The sequence below is a fragment of the Gekko japonicus genome, unplaced genomic scaffold (assembly GCF_001447785.1).
Source record: "Gekko japonicus isolate JY-2015 unplaced genomic scaffold, Gekko_japonicus_V1.1 scaffold1788, whole genome shotgun sequence".
Lineage (NCBI taxonomy): Eukaryota > Metazoa > Chordata > Lepidosauria > Squamata > Gekkonidae > Gekko > Gekko japonicus.
In genome coordinates, this window is record NW_015167589.1 from 125,351 (window position 1) to 146,037 (window position 20,687).

General features: G+C 44.7%; 1 protein-coding gene across 1 annotated transcript in view; it reads left to right on the forward strand.

Moving 5' to 3' along the window:
- Nucleotides 1–20,687, forward strand: part of LOC107112743 (contactin-associated protein-like 5) — a 279,687-nt gene that overhangs the window by 124,631 nt on the left and 134,369 nt on the right. The window contains exons 5-6 of the mRNA XM_015413933.1: nucleotides 6,185–6,341; nucleotides 20,081–20,208. Of these exons, the coding sequence (XP_015269419.1) occupies nucleotides 6,185–6,341; nucleotides 20,081–20,208 (285 nt within the window). The remainder of the gene's footprint in view (nucleotides 1–6,184; nucleotides 6,342–20,080; nucleotides 20,209–20,687) is intronic.

Below are 20,687 nucleotides of genomic sequence, written 5' to 3' on the forward strand. Positions count from 1 at the left end.
AAGTAATAATAACTCAAGATGTGAAAACTTTACAGGATTTGAGTAATGTTTTATAAAGCAGCAGCATATGATAATGTTGTGGTTTTGATCCTCTGAAATACTCAGCCACTTGAAAGGAAAATCAGATGAGTATACTCTACAGGCATTAAAATGAGTTTATGCTGTGAACTGTGTAAAGTAAATTTATGCTTTAAGACCAACAAAGTTTTATTCCAGGTATGAGCTTTGTATAGGTACTATTACCTGTAGAGGTACTGTATTATTTGTATAGAAGCCCTAAATATATCTGGGCAGCTTACCGTTGTTGAATGTCATAAGTCTTCAGTGTGTTCATGCCAATCTAATTGACAGGTGTCTGACATTCTGGAGAACCAGCACAAACCGGTTCTGACTGGAGCTAAGCTGAGCTATCTCACTGTGACTCAGCAGTAAGCTGATTGGCTGGTCAGTGTATTTAAGTGTATGGAGTCTGTACATTGTATTCCTTCTATTTGTATGAGCGTATGGTGGAGCACTTTGACGGAAAGAGCTGTATATATGGAAATAAATCACTGTACATAGTTAACCACATACATAGTTAACTGTGTGAGTGTGGTTTACTGCAGTGGGATCTTAGCAGGGTGCAATTTGGATCTTTGGCTGAAGGCTGACCCGGTGACGCACACTGCGCGACTCTGCGCGACAACCGTGTGCTTTATTGGGGATGGGGGAGGAAGGCTAAGTAAAAGAACTTGCTGTTCAGAGATTGAAGCTGTTGGGGAGTGTGCCACCTCATCCCCACCCCAGATGTTACTGGCTGTTATTTTGGGGGATACTTTTTACAATATTCAAAGATTCTTCAGGGCTCTGTATTTTGCTGTGGCAATTTCTATCCTTGTGGTTAAGTCACCATAATAAAAACTCAAACACTACAGAGGAAAAGCTGACCAGCTGAGACTAATTGGTGTGAATACTTCAGGTGGTACAAAAACCTAAAGCCCAATTGCTAGCAGGTGCAAAGCAGGGAATACATGTCACACCTGTGGAGGGACTGTGGCTCAGTGGAAAAACTTCTACTTGGCATGCAGAGGGTACCAGGTTCAATCCCTGGTATCCCCAGTTTAAAGGACCAGGTAGTAGTAGGTGATGTGAAAGACCTCAACGTGAGACCCTAGAGAGCTGCTACCAGTCTGACTTCACAGTACTGATCTTGACAGACCAAGGGTCTGATTCAGTATAAGGCAAATTCATGTGTGTTCATGCTAGAGTAACCTGTCCTGCAGTCACTCCATCAGTTGCTGGGTCCATTCAAGGTACTGGTTACCATGTACAAGGCCCTTCACGAGAGACTGCCTCTTCTACTATTTCGTAGCAGCTTTGGTCTTCTGAGCAGAGCCTTTTTAAAAGTGATTCCTCCTTGTAAATTGATAAGATCAGCACCCACTTGGAGTCCTGGTAGATAACTCACTGAAGATGTCAACTCAGTGTGCAATTGCAATAAAAAAGGCAAATGCCATGCTATGCTGGGGATCATTAGGAAGGGAATGGAAAACAAATCAGCCAGTATCATAATGCCCCTGTATAAATTGATGGTGCAGCCTCATTTGGAATACTGGGTACATCTTCCCTATGCTGAAGATTGCTTGAAGTTGTGTTGATAGAGCTGTTCTGTACAACATCTGTCTTTTTTAAAGTTATAAATCTGACAGGAAGCCCTCTTGAAACACACACCACTGGCATACACAAACACAACGGGAAGAAATGATGACAAGCTAATGGGGCAGCAAATACTGAGCAGCTTTTTATTTATTTTGACAGCTTTGACATCAGTGACACCATTAAATATGTATAAAACCTACATAGAAGGGAGCTGAATCTGAAAGTCCCACTGAGGTCCCCGTCCTCCCCAGGCCCCCATTCCCAAGTCTCCAGGAATTTCCCAACCTGGAGCTGGCAACTTGAATGGGAAGTGATATATGACAGGACTTAAATTGGAATTTTGAAAGAAGGAAGTGACTTCAGAGAAGACGTGGGTTTGGGGAGTGCCCTGAAAGTGACATTACAGGAAGGGACGGGGTTTTGGTGCAGTGTGCTGGAAGTGACATTATTGGAAGGGGTGGCGCTTGGGAAGTGACATCACTTGACCTTTGACCTGGAAGTGACATGACAGGAAATGACATCACAAAAGTGATCGATCCCCAAAGTTCCTATATATTTCCCTAGTCAGACCTGGCAAACCTAGAGGGACTACTAAGAAAACCTGGGCAGAAATGACTCCTAAGTGAAGGAACAATTTACAGTCCCTGGACTGATGGTCAGAGCTGCTATTCAGGCACACATGGGTGGAGACCGTCTCACAGCTTTGAGGGTCCCAGTTGTAAATGGATGTGTTTGCGATGGTAAAAGATAGTAGTTTGGTTCCTCTAAGTTGCTGGTGTTTTAAGACACCTAAATTTCCCAAGATTTTACTTGTAGGTAGTGCCTGTTCATTCAGATTTTCAGGGACTGAAAGGATACAGCCACTATAACTGCTGCAATTTGTCTATTATTCATGTGTCCTGAAAGTATTCAGGTAGCCTGAACAGTTCTCTTTTCCAGCTTAGAAAAGTAACAGTCAGATAACAGTCCCACTTTTATAAGAGTAAAAGATTGTCTTTTTTTCAGGAGACGATGCCGATGGCAATGCGTTAGTTTTCTCCTCACAGTCCAAAGCTAAGCCCAAGTACTACAACTAAGCCTCATTAAGTATTTAAGTATTTAATTAAAATTAAGCCCTACAACCATTTTCCTTTTCTCTTCCTCTCTACTGGCAATCACCAGTGTAAATAAGGAAAACTATGGAATGTTTACATCAATAATTCCAATAATTCCAAAAATATGTGATACAGTCATTGCAGTATTGCCTAGTTTGGTTAGAAATTTGCACTTAAACCTGTATGTTCTCTGAACTACTCTACGGATAAGATAAAGTACATGTCTTTACCAGATTGCATTCCACTATCTGAGTATGACTTCTGTGTTTAAGCACATGATTCTCATGTATCATCACTTTGATATTGGTGCACTTTTTAAATAAAACTTTATTAAACCACAATAAAACCCAAGGAGACCCACATATTAATGAGGCGGGTACTCTGCTTGCCCACCTCATATTGAGATTTAATCTAGTCATCTTGAATGGTCTGCCTCCCTTTGATTCGCCTGGGGATTATACATTCGCCTCGGCACGGGGAAGCAGTGTGATTGACTATATAATGATCTCACCATCACTTTGGGAGGAGGTGAGAGCATTCTCGGTGATTGGCCGGCCGGAGAGCGATCACTTCCCATTAGCTCTGGTTTTTAATTTAACCTTCACTGTTGTAGAACACGAGGTCCTGAGGGATGAACCAAGAGAAGTGTCCTATAGTACTCCTAAGATTTGTTGGTCTGAGAAAGTGGCCCGAAAGGCTGCTGAGGTCTTGGTGCCTCGACGCCTGGAAGAGTTCATACATCTATCTAGGGAACCAAATAGGACCTCAGACCTGATTCAGGCATATGACTATACTATAACTCAACTGGTAGAATCGATATCATCCCATTACCATCAATCTGGGCATAACAAATCGCGTCGGTTAGGGACATGGTTTGATAGAGAGTGCTATGAAGCAAAGGCCGAAGTCCGTTCCATATATCAGACATACAGAAAGTTTTGCTTAGGAAGTTTGCCTCCAGAATACTTTGAGTCGAGGGCATCCTTGCAAAATCTATATAGAGAAAAGCAAAAACTGGCCCGGCAGAGGAGTTGGGAACCTCTTCTGCACGCTACTCAAGGAAATTTTGGGCTGTGATATCGGAGGCATTTGGCAGGAACAGACTTGTGAATTCCTCAATTACTAATAAGGACTGGCATGAAATTAAGTCACCTAGTAAATAAATACCACAAAGGGAAAGGAAGCAAGTTAATTGCTACCTTCCTTGATTTGAAGGGTGCTTTTGACTCTGTGTCTAGGGAGCTGCTATGGAAGAAACTAATGAAGCTGGGGATGGATTTAAGATTGCTATTCTTGATTAGGAAACTTTATACTGGTACAACCTGTCAAATTAGAGGCTCTAGTAAGGGTACTCTAACCCCAAAAATCATTACTAATATTGGGGTCAAACAGGGATGTATTTTAGCCCCGCTTCTCTTTAATTTGTTCCTTAATGATCTGGCTGCTTGTTTGGAAAAGTCTGAGGGCTATAGTCACTGCCCATGTTTAAGTGGACGACCAATTCCCCTGCTTCTATACGCTGATGATGCCGTCATTCTCTCCCGCTCTGAAGTAGGGATGAAAAAATTGTTGGAGTGTTTCCTGGATTATTGTGACCATAATGGACTTTCAGTGAATTTTGAAAAATCTAAAGTTATGGCCTTTGGGGGATTCTGGAAACCTATGAACTGGAGCATAAGGGGTAAAATAATTGAGCAGGTTAAAAGCTTTAAATATCTGGGGGTCACCTTTCATCATAACTCCAGGTGGGTAACACACAGAACAGAGGCAATTAAAACTGCGAACTGCTGTGTGCTCGCAATTTTGCGGTTTTATTACACTAAGGGTAATCAGTATGTGCCAGCAGCTATAAAAGTGTTTGCACATCAAATTAGCGCGAAGCTACTATATGGTATTCCTATCTGGATTACTGCTTTTAATAAAGCAGTTGAACAACTACAATCCAAATTCCTGAGGAAGATTCTGGGGTTGCCTTCGTGCGTATCTTATGCTGCCATTTGTCTGGAGCTTAATTTGAGACGGTTAGAGACCAAGGCCTGGATTATTACTTTCAGATTTTGGCTACGTCTGCATTTTAGATGTAACCACAATAGCCTTATCACCTATATGCTGGAAGAATCTCAATCCTCTGCGTGGCTTATGGCTATTGAAAAGAAAATCACTTCTATTGGTTTTAACCTGAGTGACCTTGTCATCCGGTCAGAGCTTGAGGTCTTTACTTTGCTTAAACAGAGACTTATTGATATAGAGTTGCAAGAGCTCAGAGCCCTTGCCTCCGGAAGGTGCTCCTCAGTAAGGTGGGCTTATCCCCTTTCTGGTACTCTACCATATTACTTTTTCTGTCTGACTTCACCGCAAATGTGTAGAGCTTATCTGTTGGCCCGTCTTAATGTTCTCCCCTCTGCTATTCTTGAGGGGAGATATAAGCAAATTCCTTATTCAATCAGGTTCTGTGGTTGTAACAGAAGTGAAATAGAAACTGTTGAGCACGTACTCTTACACTGTAAATTGTTAAATGACATTCGAGTGGAGTGTATAGAAGCCCCCCTTAGGATGGTAGCAGGCCAATCAGATAGAATCAAGATACAATTTCTCCTTGCTTCACGAGATCTGGAGATCATTGAACTGACCGCTAAGTTTCTCCATTGTTTTATAAAACGGAAGAGTAACCCTGATCATATTAATGATTCTTAATTTATAAGTTTAAAAACTTAAGTTTAAAAGTTTGGAATGCCAGTTTATTTTATGATTCAGGCATCTTTTGTATGGTCAAATCTAACTTGTGACAACTTGAGTTAGGCCTGACATACCCACGACTATCTATTTTATAATTTCTCTTGGATTGTATTATTGGGAAATGTTTTAATATTCTATGCCAATAAAAGGTATTTGAATTTGAATTTGAACAGAAACATACCAGGTAAGTACATTGTCAATAGATTGAGCCAGTTTGGTGTAGTGGTTAAGTGTGCGGACTCTAATCTGAGAGAACCTTTGGGTAGTGAAGGATGGGGTATAAATCCAATCTTCTTCATCATCCATTGCCTTGTGTCCAGATATTAGCATATTCTTAGGAGCCGGACTTACAAAATCAGATATAGTTGAGTATTCATATTTAAAATGTTGAAATCAAAATTCTGACTTTCACATTTCCAGTGTTTAAGGATGGGGTATAAATCCAATCTTCTTCATCATCCATTGCCTTGTGTCCAGATATTAGCATATTCTTAGGAGCCGGACTTACAAAATCAGATATAGTTGAGTATTCATATTTAAAATGTTGAAATCAAAATTCTGACTTTCACATTTCCAGTGTTTGTTATGCATTGGATGTAGACTGAACTTCCTTCCCAACTGCAAGAAGAAGGCTCGGCTTCCTACAGTTTATTGTTTCTTGATGCCTATTTAATTCAGATTTCTTATGACAGCTGTTTCTCTTCTTGTTTCCACAGACGGAATGCCATTTGTTTGGTGGGTTGGTCGTACCAGTGAAAAACATCCTTACTGGGGAGGATCTCCTCCAGGAGTCCAGCAATGTGCCTGTGGATTGGAGGAAAACTGTCTGGATCTGAGATATTTTTGTAACTGTGATGCAGATAAAGAAGAATGGTAACTACAGGAAATTATTCTAGTCTAAATTTTGCATCAGAAGATGAATGACTAATGGTAGTGAAAAGCAATAGCTGAATTACAGAATGTGAAATTAGGAACTTTTTGTATAAATTTAGTTGCAGTAAAAAAGGATAGAGTCAAATTTTGATTTTTTTTGGCCCCGTTCACACAGCAAATTTGCCACGGGAGAGCCACGATTGGATGGCAGATTTTCCGGGTGTGATCACACCACAACACCTGGCAAGTGGAGCGCACCCGTGGCCAACCCGTGGCATGCCGCCGAAAAGGTGCAATAAAAAAAAACCTCCTCAAAGGTAGTAGCAAACGGTTTGCCACGGGCTGCCTCTGGACTCCCTTGGTGTGATTGTGGCAGCGCGGCTTTTCCCTCCAGCTGTCTTTGTTGCAGCGTGCACGCCGAGGGCTGGAATCGTGGGTTCCTGCCGACGCGTCTGATCACATTGTCACGTGGCTAATTGCAGCATCGCAAATAGCCATGCCTCCCCCCCTGCATTTTCCAGCCCATGTGACCACGGCCTTTGTTGGTTTATTTGTTCATTTGGATCCACCAAATTATTTTATGTATTTACTTCATTTATACCCCAATTTCCTTCCCAGTGGAGACCCAAAGAGGCTTATCCTCTTCTCCATTTTATTCTCACAACAACCCTTTTAGGTAGGTTAGGTTAAGAGTGTGTAATGTGTCCAAGATTGCCCAGCAAGCTTCCGTGGAAGAGATTTGAAGCCAGTTGTCCCAGATTCTAGTATGGCACTCTAACCACTACATTAACACTGGGTCTTAAAATTTCAGGGCCAGTTGTAAACTATGGAGGCCACTTTATCTCGGGAAGTTGTCCAGCTACCACCTTGTTCAAGAATGGAACATTGGAGAGCAGTTGATAATTTATTGAGATCTCCTGGGTCCAGGGTAGGCTTCCTTAGAAGTGAACTCACCACAGCCTTTTTCAGTGATTGGGCCAGGATTGCCGGGTCCCCTCGTTGTGCTGGTGGTGGGGGGGTGGGGGGTGTTCTGGGACATCCCTGATGTGATGACATCTCCTGGATGAGACATCATCAGGTTGGGGATGTCACGTGGTAACCCTCTGGTTTGGGGGCAAACCTCTATGGTAAAACTGGGTTTAAACCATAGAGTTTTGCCCTCAAACCAGAGCGTAACCGCACAATGCCCCCAACATGATGATCTCACTTCCTGGTGATGTCATTGCATCCAGGACGTCACACAGAAATGTTGCTGTTTGGGGGCAGGGTTTCAGGGCAGAAGCCCCAAAAACCGGGAGAAACCCCACTGGGAACTGGCAAGCCTAGATGGAGTTACCGCCCCCTCTCTCAAGGAGGCATTAACTGCCTCTTGGCCTCAGTCATCCAGGCCTCCCCACCAGCAAATGTAAATAGCTAGGAAGGTCAAGGGTCATACAAGCAGATGGTAGGCCTCAAACTTCCATTAATCAGATCCTCAGACTAAATTAACTGAAATGTATCCCAGATAGCTGAACAAGTTGGCACCTACTCTTGGGGTTTTAGTTAGTAGTGGTTACCTTTTCTTTCTCCTTAATTGTAGTTCCCCTCTCCCATTTCCGTTGTAGTTTGTAGTACATTTAAAAATGCAATAAAAAATCCTCTTCAAGGGGTCAATAAATAAATAAATGCTGAGTTTAAAAAATATATCCTGCCTTTTGAGAAGAATCATGAGGCAATCCAGTTTGACTCCTGAGTCCAGCTGAAGTTTTGCCCTGTTAAACATCATCATGGGGCATGGCCTCCTCATGCTGATTGGTCATCACCCCCCCATCATTTTGATCAGTGACCTTCATGCTTAATCTCCTTCATGCATACAGAGGGCTCACTACTACACTCTGCTCCCATTAGCCTCAGCAGCCTTTATGTTCCATCTGCCACGGGCTGGGGTGCTAGTCAAAGGGAGTCCAGAACAGGCCAAGGTCAGGAGCCGAGAAGATAGTGCAAAGTCCAAAAAGCCAAAACCAAATCACTAATCAGAAACATAGTCCAAAGCCAAGCCAGGGTCAGGAGCCAGGAACACAGAGCCAAGACCAAATCATTAACCAGAAACATAGTCCAAAACCAAGCTGGGGTCAGGAGCCAGAAACACAGAGCCAAGACCAAATCACTAACCAGAAACATAGTCCAAAACCAAGCCAGGGTCAAGAGCCAGGAACACAGAGCCAAGTCCAAAGCCAGGGGGTCTGAAGGTCTAGGTTCAAGAGCCAAGCCAGAGTGGATGCCAGCAGTATGAAGCTGACTTGTTGCTTCCACGAAGAGTACTGCCCAGAGTGTGGAGTTAAATGCTGCTACCAATTAGCCAGCTGCATGATTGGCCAGGCTCCTGTTAGAACTCTGGGCTGGCTGAGTGTCTCCCCTGTAGCCTGACCTCTCTTTGCCTGCTTGCTAAGTTTTGCCACAGTCACTCCCTTAAACAAGTCACACGTGGGGGTGAGTCAGAAGGACTTTCAGCTTGCAGTTCTTCCTTCTTATCTTGGCCAGGTGTGAAGACTGCTGTTACAGGCACTTGCCAGCTCTCCTCCTCTGCTGCTTCAGAGGGGCCAGCTGTGGTTTCTGCAGGCTCTGTCAGCTCATCCTCATCCATACCCATGACACCATCTGTCCCCACCTGATGCCCTTCTGCTGCTTGCACAGAGACATAAGGGCAGTACTGTGTAGTGTTCCAGATTGACAGCAAAGTGCAAATGAATGCCAAAGTTTGTGTGAGGTGCTTGGTCTGTGGTTCCCCTTTCCATCTTGAATAGGGTCTCTACTTAGCCGACTGCTCCTGTCGGTACTTACCTTGCAGGGAGGGTATGTGGCTCAGTGCAAGACTGCATACTTTGAGTACTGAAGGTCTCCTGTTCAGTCTCTCAGATCTCAGGTAGACCCTGGAGACCTATGCCAATTAGACCAGAAAACAATAGCAACGTAGACCAATTATCTAATTCTGTCCAGTAGTTTCAACAATAAGGGTCCAATGTAGCTAACTCTGATAAACAGGTATATGACTGCATCCTGTCCCTAGACTCAGGTAGATTTTTTAAAATTATAGTATTGCACTCTGTTTTAGAGAGGGCTAAAATCCAGGTAAGGATATCGTAGGTTATTTCCTAACTTATTATCTACAGCTCATTGCTCACTCTTAACTCTGATTGAGCTTGAACTTGCCTGGCTACATTGTATGTGGAATAAACTAATTAAGCCACTCCATTGCATTATTAATAATCTACCCTGCACAGGTATTAAATTTTCAGTATCTGGAGTTTATTTAATTGGCCTGTTTCCCATGCTGTTCATTTACATAACCGCAGACATCTGCTGATGGCACACTTTCTCCCAAGTATACTGTGTCTGTCACAAATTTCATTAAATATCTATGCCTCTGAGTTTTCCTACCCACTAGAGATTTCATTAATGTAAAAGGGGAAGATATACCAATTGGGTACCATAAGGAATGAAATTATATTTAATGATACCACTGCCCTACCATCTGTTGGGGGGGCGGGCGGCTGTGAATAGTTTTACCCGGAGACATGACCATTTTATAGTACTGTGGGGTCCTGGAATACAAGAAAATGAGCTTTTTCTGAGTATCCATTTATTACTACACAGAAGGATGAAAAATGGTTCCAGAAGGCAGGCTTCCAGCTTCTTCCTTGTTGCTTAAAGGTAAAGCAACCTTTGCTGGATCACATAATGCTATGCAGGTGTTCAGTACAAAGGCAGACACTTTTTTCAGGACCAATGGCCATGTCTGAAATATGCCATAAGCTGGGCAACTGTGGCAAATTTGCACATCTAATTATTTTTTATGTCATTTCCATATATCCCATGAGTGGTTTTTTTTTTTTTTTGCATAGAGTACAGGTAGGCATGTGATCAATATTCTGACATCCGAATCTGAAATTATGAAACCCAGATGTCAAAGATCTATTAAAAAAATCATAAAATAGAAACCTGCATCCTAATTTCTAAAACAATATTCCCTCATCAATCCTCTTCTTTCTTACCTGTTTCATTACACATCCTTGAGGTGCTAGGTCTGTAGTCCTATTAAATCCAGGGGAAACTTCTGTGTACTATAAAATTTTGTTTTGTTGTGGATTTCCAGATCTATCAACCCTTGAGCAGGTTTTGAAATGCCATAGAATCATAGAATCACGGAGTTGGAAGGATCCCTAGAGGCCATCTAGTCCAACCCCCTGCTCAATGCAGGATCAGCCTAGAGCATCCCTGACAAGTGTTTGTCCAGCCGCTGCTTAATATCCAGCCTGTACCTTTCTGCCCTTAATGTAAGTCCACTATTGCAAGTCCTATCCTCTGCTGCCAACAGGAACAACTCCCTGCCCTCCTCTAAGTGACAGCCCTTCAAATATTTAAAGAGAACTATCATGCCCTCCCTAACCTCCTCTTCTCCAGACTAAATATCCCCAAGTCTCTCAGCCTTTCCTCATAGAGCCTGTACTCCAGGCCCCTGATCATCCTTGTCACTCTCCTCTGCACAAGTTCCATTCTGTCCACATCCTTTTTGAAATGAGGTCTCCAGAACTGCACACAATACTCCAGATACAGCCTGAACAATGCAGTGTACAGTGGGACTATGACATCTTGAGATCTGGATGTTATGCCTGTTGATAAAGCCCTAAACTGCATTAGCTGTTTTTGTCACTGCATCGTACAGACTACTAATATTTAACTCAGATGTAGAACTCGGCACTTATCCTTGTTAAATTGCATCTTTAACATCTGCTCACTTTTACGGTGTGTTCAGATCTCGTTGAATTCTATCTCTATTTTCTGTGTTTGCTGCTCCTGTCAATTTGATGTCATCTGCAAATTTAATGAGTAGCCCCTCCACACCCTCATCCAGATCACTTATAAAAATATTGAAAAGTACCTGGCCCAGAACTGAGCCATGTAACATCCCACTAGACACCTTCCTCCATTCAGATGGAATTCCATTGACAACTACTCTCTGAGTGCGGTTCTCCAACCAGCTCTCTATCCACCTAACTGTCCTAGAGTCCAGGGCACAGCTCTCTAGTTTATCCATCAGAACATCATGGGGAACCCTGTCAAAAGCTTTACTGAAATCCAGGTAAACAACATCAACAGCATTCCCTCGATCTAGTAAGCTCATCACTTGATCAAAAATGGAAATGAAGTTGGTCTGGCAGGACCTGTTGGGGAAAAATCTGTGCTGGCTTTCCCGGATCACCAAGTTGTCCTTTAGATGCTCGCAGATTGATCCCTTTCAAATCTGCTCCAGTATCTTCCCTGGGACAGAAGTCAGACTGACTGGCCTGTACTTTCCAGGGTCATCCCTACTCCCTTTGTTGAAAATTGGGATAACATCTGCCCTCCTCCAGTCTACTGGCATGTCTCCTGTCCTCCAAGAGGTCTGGAAGATGATCGACAAGAGCTCTGCAAGCTCTCTAGAAAGTTCTTTCAGCACTTGTGGGTGCATACGATTTGGCCCGGGAGATTTGTACTCAGTCAATGCATCTGAGTGCTTCTCAACTACCTGTCTGTCCATGTCAACCAGCAGCCCAGATGCTGTGACTTGCCTACTACCATCTCTAGAAGAGCCTGTTCTCTTCTTCAGAGGAAAAAAAAACTGAGGCAAATTAGGCATTAAACCTTTCTGCTTTCTCTCTGTCAGAATTTCTCCATTTTCACCCAACAGTGAAAATATTGCATTTGCTCCTCACACAACTGAAGAAGATTTTCTTGTTGTAGCAAGCCTCCCTGGCCAACTTTAGCTAACTGTGAGCTTCGGTCTGTCTGATGGCTGACCTACAGTGCATAGCAACCCACAGATACTCTTATTTAGAGGTATGTCCTTGCCTCCATTTCTTCAACATTTCCTTTTTCTTCCTTAGCACATAACATAGTTCTCTGTTCATCCACATTGGCTTCTTGGATCCCCTACCATGTTTCCTTCTTGCTGGAACAGCAATGGCTTGAGCATGCAAGAACTTTTGTTTTAAGAGAGCCAACCCTTCACTTGCTCCTTTCCCTTCCAGCAGTCTCACCCATGGAATGCTTCTCATCATGCCCCTGAGTTTATTAAAATCTGCCCCACTGAAATCTAACATACGCGTGTTGCTACAAATTTCCTTGGTCCCCCACAGCAAAAGGAATTCTAGTACCACATGGTCACTTCCCCCTAAGGTCTCACTTTCACCCCATCTACCATCTCTTGCCTGTTGGTCAATGTTGAGTATGGCCAAGCCTCTTGTAGCTTCCTCCATCATTTGATGAAGGAAGTTGTTGGCCAGACAAGTCAGGAAGTTGCGTGGCTGGGGACATTTTGCAGAGTCTGTTTCCCAGCACACTTCAGGGAAGTTGAAGCCACCCATAACTACCAGGTCATGTTGGTTGGATACCCTTGTTAAGCTGTTCAAGGAGGGCAGCATCCACCTCATCCTGGTCAGGAGGTCTGTAGCAGACTCCAACCACAATACTGTTTGTCCGTCCTTCCGTTATCCTCACCCAGATACTTTCTACTGGGCTGTCACCCTCCTCCTCCAGTATTTCCGGACAAACAAACCCTCTCTTCATAAACAACGCCACTTCACATCCTCTTTGACTCTTTTGGTTTTTCTTGAACAACTCATATCCATCCACTACTACAGTTCAGTCATGGGAATCATCCTACTAAGTCTCTATAATGCCCACTAAATCATATCCCTCTGACTCAGAAGTCCAAGCTCTTCCATTTTATTGCCCAAGCTTTGGGCACATAGATACCTGAAGCCCCGTACCTTTGGCTCCATTAGACCCAGCCCTCCCAGGTGGGCCTCCGTTGTTTGCTCTCCTTCATTTAAATCCCAGTGTTGGTTGTCTCCTTCCCCTTATGGTGTCAGTTTAATGCCCTCTTGATGAATCTTCCCCAGTTTCTGCCAAACACATTTTCTCCTGACCTTGACAGGCCAAGTCCATCGCGTGCTAGTAGACTTTCATCGAGGAAACCTAGCCTGTGGTCCCAGAATCCAAATCACTCCTGCCAGCACCACCAACGCAGCCAGTGGTTCACCTCCATTATCATCTGCTCATGTCATATTCCTATGACAGGAAGGATTAAAGAGCGCACCACCTGTGCCCCTATTCCCTTCAGCAGGGTTTCATATGCAATTTTATACTTTGTAAATCCAGCTACTTAACGCAAGATGAAAAACATGCTGAATTAATTCATATTATCAGATGGCATGGGATAATATTAAGTGGTATAAGGTCTTCTCAAATAGCCTTTCCAAACAAACAGCTTATGGTGCAATTAATTCACATGTATTTCTCACTTCCACATAGTTCTTTACATATGTTAACTCAAGGTAGCCGTCTGTTGAGGGGACATTGTATTTCTAGTATTTAGAAAACTGTGATACATAATTCACAAGTGTTTTGTCTACAGAGCTATAGACTTTATGGAATAACCGCTGATGAATGATATAGCTAGATGCGCAAAGATGGTTTTTTTGTTTTTGTTTTTAAATCATGGACTATGGTATCCTCCATAGTGCACCACAAATACAACATTTTTTCCCCAGTGCAGCCCCATGTGGAGTTATTTCCATATAAGTCCATTGATTACAGTTGTTTTACACTGTGCATAGTTACTGTACATAGGATTGCAGAATTGATGTAGCAGACACTAGAATGGACCCCATCTCCAGTAGTTTACTAGTTTTTTTATATTTCTTCACTGAAGTATATTTCATCCCCCTATCCAGTTCCAGAGTCTGCAGTGTAGGTATATGAATTACCTACTAGGGATGGGTTACCTACCAGGGATGGGCATGAACCAAATGGTACATAGTTCATGAACTGAAGTTCATGATGGGTCTACTGTCAGGAACTTCCATGAACTTTTAAAGGCAGTTTGTGGGGCTTGTGCTGACTTGTGGCCAGAGCAGAAAGCCACCAAAACAGATGAGTGGCTGGGAGCACTCCCTCATGCTCAGGTGTTTTTGCGGTTTTCTTGTGCTGCCCCTTTAAAGTTAAAAGGGACTGCACAAGGAAGCTGCAAAATGGGGAGCAGCCTGTCCGGGGTCGAGGGTGGGCATGGCTTCAACAGGGTGAAACCCCGTCCATTGCTCGATGGTCCAGGAGAGCCCAGGTGCTCACCCAGCTTTTCCCCGATGCCGGCAGGGAAGGAGGCTGCTCCAGCCCAGGTGACCAAGTGGGTTGGGCCCCATAGCTAGCCTGCTTCCTGCTGGACCCAGCCCATATGGTCCCTAGGCTGGAACAGCCTCCTTCCTTGCTGGTGTCCCTGCCCTGGGCACCTGAGGTGGTGTACACCTGACTATTGTACTGCTGCTGCAGCCCACGGCCATATCTTTGCTGCCTCTGCACAGATCACCAAGGCTGTCTGCCCCACCTTGCCACTGATTGTCTCAGCTGGCTGCCCATTCTCCCCCACTGGCCTCTCCTTCTCCACCGACCTTCTGGGTGAGTTCCTGCTGGGAGGTCCGGTTGTCGGGGGGCATCCTCAGGTGACTGGGGAGAGGGTGAATGAGCACCTGGGCTTTCTTGGGTTGCCAGGCAATGGACAGTGGCTTCCCCTGTTGAGGCAGTGACCAGCATCAGCCCTGAACAGGTCACTCCCCATTTTCCAGATTTCTTGTGCAGTCCCTTTAAACTACTTTGCCTCAGAGCATGCCAAATGCTAGAGAAGTGGCAATTGGCTGTGAGGCATTTGCAAGCTATTTTGCAGACAAAGTCCTGTTGCTCCACTGCAACCTTCCAACCACATTTTTTTTAACATTTCAAACTTTATTTATTTCCAACTACATTTGATACAATAAGAGAACGGGAAGTCCATTGGCCACCTTCAGGATGAAGTTGACAAGACCCTGGCAGCTGTGAAGTCTACCATGTGGCCCCTGGATACCTGCCCATCATGGTTTGTCAAAGCCAACAGTGATGAGGCATGGACCCCCCAGAGGGAGACTTTTAACTTTTCCCTTTCAACGGGTACCTTCCCAGGGGGATTGAAGGAAGGTGCTGGTTTACCCTCTCCTTAAATGTGTTCTTTGGACCCTATGGTTCTTAATAACTACCGCCCAGTGTGTAACTTACCATTCCTTACCTTAACCACTACACCAGTTTGGTGTAGTGGTTAAGTGCACGGACTGTAATCTGGGAGAACCGGGTTTGATTCCCCACTCCTCCACTTGCACCTGGCTGGATGACCTTGGGCAAGCTGTAGTTCTGATAAGAGCTTGTCAGGATCAACAGCAAGCAGGTCCAAACACACTCTTCAGGAATAGTTATGCTTTATTGGAATACTGGTCTGTTGTCACTGCTTACAGGTACATTGTTAGGAATAACGATTAGTGCAAGGGACTCGCTACATATACTCTGATGCTTCAACTAGCTAAGCAAATGAACTTCAAGCACTCGCGTGGGAATTCTCCCGGCGGGACATTACATCATGAATGGGAGACTCTCCCCACCCCCTGAGAGCAGAAATATTCACACCGATAGTGGAACTCAAGCCCTCCCTTCTCGTCAAGGTTGCGCTGTTAGCGCTGTCTGGCTAAGCTAGTTCTCACGGATGAAAGCGAGCCTCTCTTAAGTTACCCACGGCAGCAAAGCAAAGCAAGCATGCGCGCGTGCACAAGAGTTGGGGTTGAAGGTAAACGATGAAAGCATGGCAGCTAGCTGACATCGCTGTCCTTAAAAAAGAGCAGTTTCTGTCTGAGCTCTCTCAGCCCCACCTACCTCACAGGGTGCCTGTTGTGGGGAGGGGGAGGGAAAGGAGTTTGTAAGCAACTCTGAGACTCCCTTGGGTAGTGAAGGGCAGGGTATAAATCCAGTCTCTTCTTCTTCAATCTCTCTTGGGTAAGGTAGTGAAGACAGCAATGGCAATGCAGCTTCACGTTTTCTTGGATTATGCTAAAGTCCTGGATCCCTTCCAGTCCGGCTTTCACCCTACCCATGGGATGGAGACAATGCTGGTCACCTTGGTGGATGATGTCTGGAGACATCTGAATTGAGGCAGATCAGCATTGCTGATACTTCTTGATCTGTCAGCAATGTTCCATATGGTTGACCATGATGTGCTAACCCACCGCCTTGCTGACACGGGGATACGGGGGCTTGCCTTGCAGTGGCTGACCTCCTTTCTCCAGGGTCTGGGGCAGAGAGTGGTGCTTGGGGGGAAGTTATCTCAATGGCACCCACTGGAATGTGGTGTGTCGCAGGAAGCAATTCTCTCCCCTAAGCTGTTTAACATCTATATGGATCCCCTCACCCCGATTATCTGGAGTTATGTGTTGGGTTGTCACCAGTATGCGGATGACACCAAGCTCTATCTACTGATGGACAGCCACCCAGATGCTGCCACAGGAGATCTGGACGGGGCGTTACAAGGTGTGGTTGGATGGTTGCAACAGAGCCAACTGAAGCTAAATCCATCGGAGACGGAGGTCTTGCATCTGAATTGCGAGGGACTGGGAGTGGGAATCAGGGTTCCAACCTTCAATGGGGCTCCACTGGTGCCAGTGTCGAGGGTGAAGAGTCTGGGGGTGTTCCTGGACCACTGCCAGGTCTGCCTTTTTCCATCTGAGGCAGAGCAGACAGTTGGCCTCAGGGGTCATTTCGTACAAAAAGAGGTTCAGGAGCTCATTAGCATAACTCATTAGCATGACTTATTTGCATATGCCACACCCCCTGACATCACCGGAAGTGTGTCAGAAGGCAACACCCACCACTCAGGCTCCACTGGACTCTTTTGGATTGCTAGCTATGGGAGGAAGGGGCGTGCAGAGCTGCCATAGCAGAGGAGGGAGAGCTTGTACCTGAAGAAACCTTGGCCTTAAAGGTGCCACTGGACTGTTTTGGATCGCTAGCTGGGGGGGGGGATGCACAGATCTGTGCAGGAAGGAAGGAGGGGGAAAAGAGAAGGAAACGAGGAGGGAAGGGGGGAAAGAAAGAGGGAGAGAAGGAAGGAAGGAAAGAAAGAAGGAAGGAGGCTTCTTACTTCTCGTGACCTGGGGCTGCTGGGAGCAGGGGGTGGGGCTTGTTGCATGTGCCCGCCCCCTGGGCTCTTTACTGCGGGAGCTCTGCTCTTGTGCACTCCTGCAGGAAATGACCCCTGGTTGTCCTCATATTTCGCCCCCCTGGACCTGGCTACAGTGACCCATGCAATACTCACTTCCAGATTGGATTATTGTAACTCTCTCTACATTGGGCTGCCCTTGACTCTGCTCTGGACGTTGCAGCTACAAAACGTGGCAGCACAGGTGTTGATGGTGACGCCTGTGTGGACTCACATCCACCCAGCGCTGCATGAACTGCATGGGCTGCCTATTGAATATCGAATCAGTTTCAAGGTGCTGGTGCTTACCTTTAAAGCCCTATATGGCCAGGGGCCAGCATACCTTTGGGACTGCCTCTCCCCATATGAGCCATGTAGAGCCCTGCGATCCACAAATCAACACCTTTTGGTAGTCCCCGGCCTCAGGGATATCTGACTTGCCTCGACTAGGGCCAGGGCCGTTTCAGCCCTGCCCCCTACCTGGTGGAATGAGCTCCCATATGAGATCAGGGCCCTGCAGGACTTATTACAATTCTGCTGGGCTTGCAGGATGGAGCTCTTCCACCGAACTTTTAGCTGAGACAGTGGATGCCCCCCCCCCTCTGGTTGGCCTCCCATCACTGTCCCAGATTCGAACAGCCATCTGGGAACCCACGCTACAGTTCCATTTTAATTGCTCGGATAGTTGATTAGATCGTACACGGTATTTTATGACTTTTGGACTGTTTTAATTTTTGTCTTAAATTGGTTTTGTTACTGTAAATTGTACTGATATCGATGGAACCCACCCTGAGCCTGCTTGCGGGGAGGGTGGGATACAAGTCTAATGAAAAATATTTAAAAATATTTAAAAGGACTGCACAAGAAAGCCCAAAATAGCTGAGCAGCTGTGAGTGCTCTCACTTCTCCACTGTTTTTGCAGCTTTCTGAAAAACCCCTTTAAAGGGACTGTGGTCTCCTTAAACGAGGCTTGCTGCGCCCACAAACCAAAACAGTTCATCAGAGAGTAAACTGGTTTTGTTCATGGTTCGTGTCCATGCGGTTTGTGTTTATCCTTATTACCTACATTTACATAGAAACATAGAGCTGGATGACCCTCAAGGGTCATCAACCCTCTGCACAATGCAGGAAATTCACAGTTACCTCTCCTCCACTCACCCCTGTTCTATGGCTAGAGGAAGGCAATAAACCTCCAGGATCTCTGCACCAGTTTAGCCTGGAGGGAAATTTTGTTCTTTCCCCAAAGTAGCACACATATGTCCCATTACAGCAAGGCTTATCCATCATTCATAGAGTAGCACACTATTGCCATGGACCAGGATTTTTGGAATTATGTGCTAGAGTCCTTGGGGCATGCTTTGAATGCACAGAAAGATCCTAAACTATGGTGTTCCCAGACTGGACTCAGCAATTTGACTACCTTTGAAAATCAACTGAGTTTCAGCTTGTCGAGCATGTTAAAACTTTTGGTGTGCAGGTTTTGTTGGCTGCAATGTTTATGTTTCAGGGTGGTTAAAGATGCTGAGTTAATTCCATATAAAGCATAATGGTTTGAAGCTTTCATGTCTTCAAGACTGTGCACCCAATTTAGTGACAACATACTCAATAACTTGGTCCATAACAAATTGCAACCTGTTCCTGACAAGCAGGGGTCATTGCCTGCTGTAATTTACACAGGAGCAGAGCTCTGGCAGTAAAGAGCCCAGGGGGTGGGCACATGCAACAAGCCCCACCCCCTGTTCCCAGCAGCCCTCAGTTAGACCAAGAAGCAGCCAGGTAAGCCCCCCCCCCGGTCCAAAACAGTCCAGTGGCACCTTTATTCAGGTACAAGCTCTCCCTCCTCTGCGAGGACAGATCTGCATGTCCCCCCTCCCCCAATAGCTAGCAATCCAAAACAGTCCAGTGGAGCCTGAGTGGTGGGTGTTGCCTTCTGACACACTTCCGGTGATGCAAATGAGTTATGCTAATGAGTTATGCTAATGAGCTCCTGCACCTCTTTTTCTGCAAAATGACCTCTGCTGACAAGTCAAGCCAGAGCTGTCCAGTTCTTTTCTTCTGTTAACAAAAGCCTGTAACTGGCCCCTGGTTAATCGGGAAAACCGCACAAATGATGTCATATAGTGGGAGTGGACATGCAAAATCCCACCTGTTTTCAATCCTATTCCCATCCGTGCTTGTTGCAAGCATTTCCCTCAGGATCTCTTTGCATTCCTATGGGCTTCTGAGAGGCCACAATGGGTAAAACGAGATTACCACTGTCCCTATATAAATAGAAATTAGGATCAGCTGCAGTGATTTTTGTTAATGATCCTGAAATTTCATCTCAAAGGAGCTAAAAACAGGACATTTTCTACAGCATGCCCCATTTTTGCTCTGCTTCATCAGGGCATTGGCATTTATGGAATTAAGACAAGAGAAAGAGAGACAGAGAGAGATTTCAACTGATATAGCAATGAGTAGGAGTTAGAACCCTGATGTTTAATATGGTTTCAGTAGGTTTAATCCTTTTGGCAATTAGCTAGTACATGCATTTTTATCTACAAACAGTTTGAATCCTTTTTAGCAATCAAAGTAATAATATTACAAATATGTATTTTGTTGCAAAAATTGCTGGGGATTACAGGTTTTTATTTATATACCTTTTGTGTGTGTGTGTATATATATATATATCCAGGACCAATGATACCGGCTTCCTTTCCTTCAAAGACCACTTACCTGTGAACCAGATAGTTGTCACTGACACAAACAGACCTAATTCTGAAGCGGCACTGAAAATTGGTCCTTTGCGTTGTTATGGAGATAGTGAGTATCAGCTCTTCTCTCTATCCTTTCATGCAGGTTGCGCAAGAATGTATATTTATATACTATAATATCAAAAAGTTTTCTTATACTGAAAATAGACTTCATAATGTTGTCAATGCCCAGTGCATTGCACAAAATGTATTGGGCACTATTTTGTGGAAGCCTTTTTAGTATACTTGATAGAAAATTGAACTTTCCCCACCTTATTGTTTATTCTGCCCTTCATCCGACGAGCTCAGGGTGGTGTATGTTCTCCTCGCAAAATCCTCAGAACAATCCTATGCAGTTGTTAGGCTGATAGGAAAGGAGAGCCCCACGGTCACCCACTGAGCATCACTGCGAAGTCAGATTTCACCTTGGGTCTTCCTGTTCTTATCCCAACACTTTTAACTACTAAACCACACTGTATATACCCAATCAAATCTATGGACTTTGCTTTTGTGGGTGTTTCTCACTTTTGGTGTTGTTGTTTTGCCTTT